General features: G+C 52.7%; 1 protein-coding gene across 17 annotated transcripts in view; it reads right to left on the reverse strand.

Annotated features, from left to right (window-relative positions):
- FMNL3 (formin like 3) overlaps positions 1-7,755 on the reverse strand; it is a 123,426-nt gene extending 115,671 nt beyond the window's left edge. For 12 of the 17 annotated variants that reach the window (XM_084836941.1, XM_084836939.1, XM_084836944.1 and 9 more), the window contains exon 1: positions 4,024-7,755. In XM_084836941.1, the coding sequence (XP_084693067.1) occupies positions 4,024-4,736 (713 nt within the window). In that variant the 5' untranslated portion in view covers positions 4,737-7,755. The remainder of the gene's footprint in view (positions 1-4,023) is intronic. The other 5 variants (XM_084836954.1, XM_084836949.1, XM_084836948.1 and 2 more) reach the window with 3 other exon arrangements.
- Between the last annotated feature and the right edge of the window lie 1,029 nt (positions 7,756-8,784).

Below are 8,784 nucleotides of genomic sequence, written 5' to 3' on the forward strand. Positions count from 1 at the left end.
TCAGCTTCCTGTCACTCTGACATGGTTGGAGTGGAATTTTTTCTTAAAACAAACAAACAAACAAACAAACTTTTCACAATGAAGAAAAAAAATCCTGAAGAATTCCACACCACCACCACCCCAAGCATATTACAACAAGCATCTCTAATGGCTCATCAGCAGCGTTGGAGTCTCAAACATTCACATCTCATGTGTCAGAATCATGTTATGAAATATCATGGAGCAAACAGGAAATTCCCTTGGAAAAGCCAGGGGTGAGGTGGAACTTTATTTGCAAACAGAAAGATGACCCCAGAAAGGCTCCCCCTGGGACCAAGACACAGTGATGCCATTCCATGAGGTGTTTTATATGTGGGTGTGAACGTTGACTCCAAAGATGGGCGTCTAATAGGGAGGGGCTGCAACACAGTGGTAGAGCACCTGCTTTATACACAGAAGGTCCCAGGTTTGATCCCCAGCATCTCCAGGTAGGGCTAGGAAAGAATCCTGCCTGAATCCCTGGGAAGCCATTGCTGCCTGCCAGTGTTGGCAATACTGGGCTAGATGGACCCAGGCTCTGACTCAGTACAAGGCAATTTCCTATGTTCCTATGGTGGTCAAATTATTCTGCTTCTCAACAGCAGTTCTGAGGAGGATTTGAGCCTGGGTCTCCCAAGTCCAGGGGTGGGCAACCTGTGGCCCTACAACTCCCATCATCCCTCACCATTGGCTATGCTGTCTGGGGCTAATGGAAATTATATACCGCAAAATAAAGGCCAGCTGGGTGAACTGCACTCCTTCCCCAACCAGGTGCTCTCCAGATGGATTGAACTACAACTCCCATGACTCTGAGCCAGCTGGCTAGGGATGATGGGAGTTGTAGTCTAACACCTCTGGGGAGCACCAAATTGGGGAAGGCTTGTGTAGCAGTTAGGGGTGTTGAACTAAGAATGGAGACCCGCAGATTCAAATCCCTATTCAGTCACAAAGCTGACTGGGTGAGATTAGGCCAGTCACTGTAGGCATTTGCCTCCATATGTCATCGGAACATGAGGAAGGAGGGTGAGGCCACATGTGCTAGACCTTTGCACACTGAACAAAGGGTCTGAGTGGGGAATCTTCGCACATTCAGCTGAACGCACTTAGAATCCCCCATGCAGTCCATAACCCTACACAATCAGAACTCCTAATTAAGTGGAGGGTTCTAGGTACATTGACCTGAAGGTGCAAAAATTCCCCCTTCAAGCCTTGGGGAATGTACAAAGGTCTGAAGTGATGGGGGTGGGGGGGGGAGGCTGGCATATAGGGTCCCAATCCTCACTCTGTGCATGCTCAGAGAACGTCTGAAAAAGGCACATCTGTCAGCCTGATCTACTTCACAGCGTTACTGTGAGGAAAAAGAGGGTGAGGGCAGGAGAACCACGTATGCTGCCCCATGCTCCTTGGACAGAGGGAGGGATAAAAAATCATAAAAATGATTTTTAAAAAGAATGTGTAGATCAGCTCTCAGATTCCATCCTGCTTCCATAAACGTCACTAGGAACTACGCATCGCTTCCTTCCTGCCTTTCAAGGAGCAGGCTTGCTACTCTTTGGGACTTAATCCTTCCGGAATGAATTCTACCATGTTGGTTCTGTCATCGCAATCATTAATACAGATTAAGGGCGCAATCCTATGCATGTTTATAAAGAAAAAGGTCCTAAAACTCCCAGCATGCTCAGGCTTTTTAAAAATAATCCTTTACCAATTTACATGGAAGAAAGCCCCACTGAATTCAATGGGACTTATATCTGAGTAGACCATGTGTAGGATTGCACTGTAAGACAATTGCACCACACTTTGGGGTAAATTTCCACACACACATACTATATACAAATGGGATCATTGATACAATCCTGGGTTAATCTGTTTTCCCCTGCTCTGGATTCATTCATCTCTGGTAGCCTCTACTCAAGATTGTGAAAGATTACAGCCACCATCTTAACCATTGTCCAAAAGGCAAGACTTCCACAGTTCTGTGTAAACAAGAAAGAGTACTTAAAGTAGGTTAAGCGATCAAATGAACCCCGATAAAATAATCATGTAAACGTATCTGTTGAATTTACTGAAGTCATCTCATGACACTTGGCCCAGGACCCCAAGCCTATCCCCAGGTCCACATATGCCTCCCATATAAGAATGAAGCATTTCTCCATTCAAAATACTCTAAAGGAGCCTTTAGTACCAGCGAAACCCTATTTACTATGACCATATACTCTGCTCCTCCATGCTTCCTGCACCATCTGATCAGTTCTCTTTTCTTCCAGGACAAAAGCTTGTGCCACCAGCAGCTGACCAGTCCGGAACCAATTCCTTTCATTCATAAGGTAGGAGTGGCTCCCACATTAGGGACATTCCTCCATGAATACCACAGATAATGCAGATAACAATGTAAGAAGGTAGTGATTCCCCAAAGTTCCAAACCAAGTCCCTTGCCACATAAGAACATAAGAGGAGCCCTGCTGGATCAGACCAAGAGTCCATCCAGTCCAGCACCCTGTTCACATAGTAGCCAACCAGCTGTCTGTAGGAAATCTACAAGCAGGACATGAGTGCAACATGTTCTCCAGCAACTGGTGTACATAGGCATCCTGCCTCTGATACGGAACAATTCCATACCAACAGAGCACAGCGACAAGGGGCCATTCAGAGATGCCACACCACTGCCAATGCCACTTCTCACAAAACTGGTTCACAGCTCAAGCAAACAAAGACAGATAACTGGGAAAGGGATAAACCACAAAGTCCTGAAGGGAGGAGGGTACGAGAGGGTAGAGAGACCAACCCTTGGTCAGGGTTCCAAGGAAAAGGATGGCTCTAGCAGCAGTCAAAGGGGAGGAGGGTAGACATGCAATTCCATTAGGATGTGTATAGGAAGGTTTGAGGGCAGCAGAGGGCACTAGGCTTCGACCACATGGATCCTAAGCATGTGTGGTAGCAAAATGCAGCCAGGGGGCTTGCGAACGTAGGCGGAATCAGGGAATATAGTTGCCTGAAATCCAGCTGAAAAGGAAATGGAAAAGGCAGCCCGTGGGAGCCCTTTGGGGGGGAGGAATCTGAGATTCCTGTGCAGAGTGGATAAGGGATGAGGGAAGTAGCACTCTGACTGGGGGTCATGTTTATTAATATGGGCCAGATGGTGGTGATGGTGCAGAGATCCTGAAGAAGAAGAAGAAGAAGAGATAATTGGATTCTTGATTCATCCTGGTCAAGAACCCACGTTCACCAGAGCAGTGGGATATACAGCTGAAATTTCAAAGGAAACCCATCTGCCTTAGATGGGAGATCTACTTAGAAAGGTGACACCTTCTGTCAGGAAGGTAAAAGGCTTGGAATCTGTCAGAGCCGAGAGTTGGTAGGATCTGAGAGAATAAAAAACCAAACTGCTGAGGAACCTACAGGAAAGAAAGTAAGATATAAGTGTTTTGAGGGGGGTATCTAGTAATAAATCTGAGATCAGCTCGAGGATCTAGCAGAAACATGCGGATCTGGTAATCTTTGAGGAAAGTGGGAATAAAGCGGAAAACTCTAGTCTAGTGGATCTACCAGAAAGAAGGCCAACTTGTTGGAAATCTTGAGCTGAAGAAAGAGAGGAGTCACTGGAACACATCAGCAACGTGTAATCCGAGGGACAGAGGGCTCGACTCGAGGAGACCCGATCACACAAGGACTGAAGTGGAGGACCTGCAGAACAAGTGGAGATCACGGACACAACCCGCAGGGCTAACATCCCATGGAAGAAAAAGGACCCAGAGTGGTGTCTCGTGTCTGATGGGGCCAGGAAATGTGTCTGGAACAGTCGTGGAGGGAGAGGAAGGAGCCGAGGCGCACGCTCCCTCGCTCTTCCTATGGAGAGGGTGGGCTAGGAATCCCTCGCGCAAGAACGATGGGGATCGGGGCGATTTCATTCGGAGAGCCCGGCGTCGAAATCTACCCGTGGCAGCGCCCGGGCGGGCGAGGGATCTACGCGGGGATGGGGGGCGGGTGGAAGGAGCGGTCTCTCACCAGCACCAGCGCGAATCTCTCCTCGAGCTCCCCCTGGTCCGGCATGGGCACTTTCCCCGGCGGGGGCGGCAGCAGCCCGGACCCCCCGCCCGGCTCCCCGCTCTCCGTGTTCCCCATCCCCGGCCCAGGCGGCTCCCGGGGAGGCGGGGACGGCTCAGCCCTCCTTGGGTGCCCGTGTGGAACGGAGCCGCCGTGGACGGCAGCCTCCAGGCCCTCCTCCCGCGCGGCCCGGCCGGGGACGGGACAGGACGGGGCTGCCGGGCCCGCCCCCGGCACCGCCCGCCTGAAGACAGCGCCCGCCCCGTGGACGGAGAGCGCGGACGGCGCCTTGACTTCCCTCCCGCCCGCCCGGCCTCTCCTCGCCCGCGCGGGGCGCCCCCCAAGCCAGGATCGCGCCGGCCCAAAACGGGGTCCCGCCCCCCGGCGGCAGCGGTCCGCACCAGGAACCCGGGTGCGCCTTGAAGCAGACGCGCCTCGGGGGACCGACTCCGGAGTAAACAGCCGTCGGATCGCGCCGCTGCCGCAAGCCGGTTAAGCCGGTAGCATTGCCCCTTCCCTGGGTAAGGCCCAGCCCGAGGCGCGCCGGCTTGGGAATCAGCCCCACTGATCCCAGCGGGGACCTGACTCCCGAGTAAACGAAGAGATGTTTGCCTGGGGGCTCCAAGCGCTGAACTAAAAGCGACCCCAGCAGAACGACGTGCAAGCACGTACATCGGGGGAAACCGACTACCATCTGGCAGGGCCCCGCGCGCGCGCGCGCGTGCGTGTCAGGCAAGCGAGCCCTCTCAGGGTCTTTTCACAGTCGAGGCATAACTGTATTCAGTGATCCTGAAGATACACGCTTGCTCAAGAACAATAGAAGCGCCAGAGCCAAGGGCCAGCACCACCCTGCCCGGGTTTACTCAGAAGTAAATCCCACGGCACTCAATGAAGCTTATTCCCGAGCGAGGGTGTGGATAGGATTGCAACCGCAGCCCAGCCTCCTTGGCCACCCGCGGGGGCGGTGCGATCCACCAGAAATAGACCTGCTGCCCACCCGGTTGTGCGGAGGAAAGTGCCCGACTAATTGCGCGGCAGAACAAAACCACTGTGGCTGGAATCCTGTGCACTTGGAGCTGGAGGGATCCGAGGCATGCTTACTCAGACGTAAGCCTCGTGGATTGCATCCCCCCGCGTGCCTAGGATCGCAGCCCCGCTGATCTCCCGCCGGTCTGAGCGGCACAGATCAGCGGTTGGGGGCGAATCCCTAAACTCGGTGCCTCTGACTCCCGAGTGAACGCAGTGGGAGCTGACGATCAGCCAAGGCGGCAGCTCTCCTCAGCATGTTTACTTGGGAGTCATTCCCCGGGCAATCCGTGGGCCTGACCCCACGCAGCCTTGTAGGCTCGGGACGAGAGGGAAGAAGGCCGACTGCGGACTGGGGCAGACAGACAGGCCTCGGGGCGGAGGCGTCGCCCACCCTCGGCCGGAAACTGACGCCCGGGCCCCGGAGAAAGCTCGTGCGCACGCAGCAAACCGAGCCGAGGAAGACACAAAGGGAGCCGTTACTCGGCCCTGCCCTGCCCACTTCGAGGCAGCCTCGGATGCAGGGAAAGGAGCGGCTGCCCCCCAGTGGACGAGCTTGCGGGATCCCGGATCGCCCATTTCTTCAGGCCATCCCTGCCTGTCCCCCTTCGTTTCCAAGGGAGCAGAGCGCAGTACGAGCGGGGGGGATCCGCCGCGCCCTCCCAAGCGCACGACCCGAATCCCTCCAGCCATTGGCTACACAGGCTGCGCCGTGCGGGGCGCGCGCTCCTGGCCGGGCCACAAACCGGGGCTGGGAAACACGTGTATCCCGGAGGTACAGCCACTCACCACCCAACCGTGACTGAGGGCAGCTCCAGCATGGCTGGCTGGGGGATGCCGGGAACTGCAGCCCCACCACATCTGGAGGGCACCAGGTTGGGGAAGACTGAGTGGGGGGCGCTACCTCTCCACCACTAGGGAAGCTGGAAGAACATCTACAGCAGGGGTATAACCTCGGGTGGGGGGAGTGGCAAATCCAGCCCTCCTGGAGTCCCGATCTCGCCGCTGGTGTTCCCCAGATAGCCCCGCCCTCCGTCCCCCAACCACCAATCACGCGGTGGTATCCCGGTTTTTGTGCATTTCCCCCCCCCCTTCTCAAACGTTGAATGTTACTGGCATGAACAGCTTTAAGTCAAAATAGCTGGCATGTTGGGCCCCACCCACCACTGGGAGCTTCTCCAAAATGGAATCAGGCCCTCCGACTGAAAGAGGTTCCCCCCCCCTGCTCTACAGTCTGATGTTTGCATGAATGAAGGTCAGGGTCAGGGCCTGCTCCCATGCCCCACTCTATGCATAGCCTTTAGAACTTTTGGAAGGGACTTTTGAGTGCATGCTTGGTGACAAGCCCAGGTTGGTAGCTGCCCGCTGAGTGAATTAGCCCATCCCTTCATATTAGCAGGCATCTGTAAACTGAACTTGTAGTGCTGATGAGTCTTTTAAAATTGCATGCTTGATGCAGGTACAAGGTGCAGTGATAGGGTGGCCAGGTGGTGCAAAGGAGAAGAGGACACCTGCACTGTGAATAGTTGTGTAGAGGAGGTATAGCCATGCATGACAAACGACACCTGCCAACAACCCCCTCTTTTGTCTTTGATCAGCCTACTCAGGGAGTTTCTGATTGTCTGTAACATGTACCCAGGAGTTACCTGCCTTTTTTCTGGTAGAGCTCTTGTGCCTTTAAGAGTTAGATTAATCAAATGACAGAAAATAGCAAGGCAAGCTCCCCCCCCCCCCCAACAAGATGCAGTGACAGGGAAATCTCATGGAATAAAGTCCACCTGTGTTGTAGCAGTTAATGTTTTGGCCTACAACTCCCACCTTCCCTCACCATTGGTTGGGATGGCTAGGGCAGGCCAAAACATCTGGAGAGCCAGAGGGTGCCCACCCCTGGGCATATGAGAAATTCACATCCTTAAGGAGACTCAAGGCTCAGGCTATGGTATAGGAAGTGGTCTTTAGATTTACTTGATTAGCATCTAGGGTTGCCACCACCTGCTCCACTGTCCTTTAATACCGCTTTGATGTGTAGAAATGGGAAGGAATACCACTTAGCTCCATGCCATGAAAATCTTCCCTTGCTGATTTCTGCAGACTAACACAGGAGCAGGTTGAGCCAGTTTTGTTGGCAACCCTTTTAATGCCAGCCTGAGAATGTAGCTTCATCCTGTTATTTCTGCTTTCTGCTAATTTTTGCTCTGACCATCACTGCCTGAAGAAGAGCTTTATGTAACTCAAAAGTTTCCAGGGCTCACCCACTGCCCTTGCAAACTAACACAGAGGTGGAGCCATTTTCTAAAATTAAGCACTGCAGCACCCTTCCCCTTCCTGGTGCCCTCCTGATGTTTTGGACTACAATTCCCAGCATTCCTAACTATTGGCTATGTTATCTGGGGCTCATGGAAATTGGTCCAAAATGTTTGGTGGGCACCAGGCTGGGGATGGCTGCCCTGGAGGACCTTGTAAATGCATAAACACATGCTCAAAAAAAACCCCCAACTCTTTAATCCACTCCCCCTTCAGTTATGCACAAAGATCAACTGTCTCTATCAAGCAGCATATTGCCACATATACAAGAATACCCTCCCGTTCTGAACCCAATTTTGGCCTGTCTCCCTGGTGCTGAATAAATCTATTCATGCGTCATCGCTAATCAAATGACAGCCATTGATGAAGTACCACATTGTATGCTGGTTTTCTTTTTCTGCTCAACCTTCCTTCATTGGCTTTGTGAATTCCCCCATAACATTCACCTCTCAAGCTTTGCAGAGCAGATGGTGGATGCCTGGTCAGAATGGTGGATGCTGAAGGGCTGATTCATCCTTTGCACAGATCAAGTACATGGGGTGCAAGACATGTACACTGGTGTTGACCGCAGAAGAAAACCATAAAATATGGAAGGGAGGCACATGTTCGTGAACTATACAGACAGATGTGCAGAGCTGGCCCAGATGTTTTCTTTGGTCCAGGAATTCTTTCCAGGTCCAGGAATTAGGGGAATTACTAGCTCTGGATGAATTTGTATTCTGACTGACGGAACAGGTTTGCAGTTTGAGGGTGCACCTGGATCCATTGGTGTCATTGGAGGCCCAATTGACCTCCGTGGCTAGGAGTACCTCCTACAAGCTTAGGCCGGTATGCCAACTGCGCCTGTTCCTGCACAGGGATAGCCTGGTCATTGTGACCCACGCACTGGTAACCTTGAGATGGGATTACTGTAATGCACTCTATGTGGGGCTGCCCTTAAGCCTGGTTTGGAAGCTGCAAGTAGGGCAGAATGCAGTGACCAACTTACTGACTAGGGTGCCTCACTATGTACATATCATGCCTGTGCTGAAGGATCTACATGGACTGCCAGTCTGCTACTGAGCCAGGTTTAAGGTGTTGGTATTAGCGTGCAAAGTCCTATACAACTTGGGACCAGGTTACCTCAAGGAAGGTCTCCCCCTGTACCAACCTCCCGGACCGCTATGATCTTCAGGGGAGGCCATGCCATCTGTACCACAGCCTACAGATTTCCATGTGGTGACGACACGGAGAGGGGCTTTCACCGCAGTGGCACCCACCCTGTAGAATAATCTCCCCTCTTGAGGTACGTCAGACCTCAATGCTGATGTGTGTTGGGCGTTTATTGAAAAAGTATCTGTTTGCTTTGGCTTTCCCCAGCCATCAGCTATCTTGGTAGCAAGCTCATGATAC

Source organism: Heloderma suspectum, chromosome 2 (genome assembly GCF_057233095.1).
Source record: "Heloderma suspectum isolate Gila_16-S chromosome 2, 16-S_ref, whole genome shotgun sequence".
NCBI lineage: Eukaryota > Metazoa > Chordata > Lepidosauria > Squamata > Helodermatidae > Heloderma > Heloderma suspectum.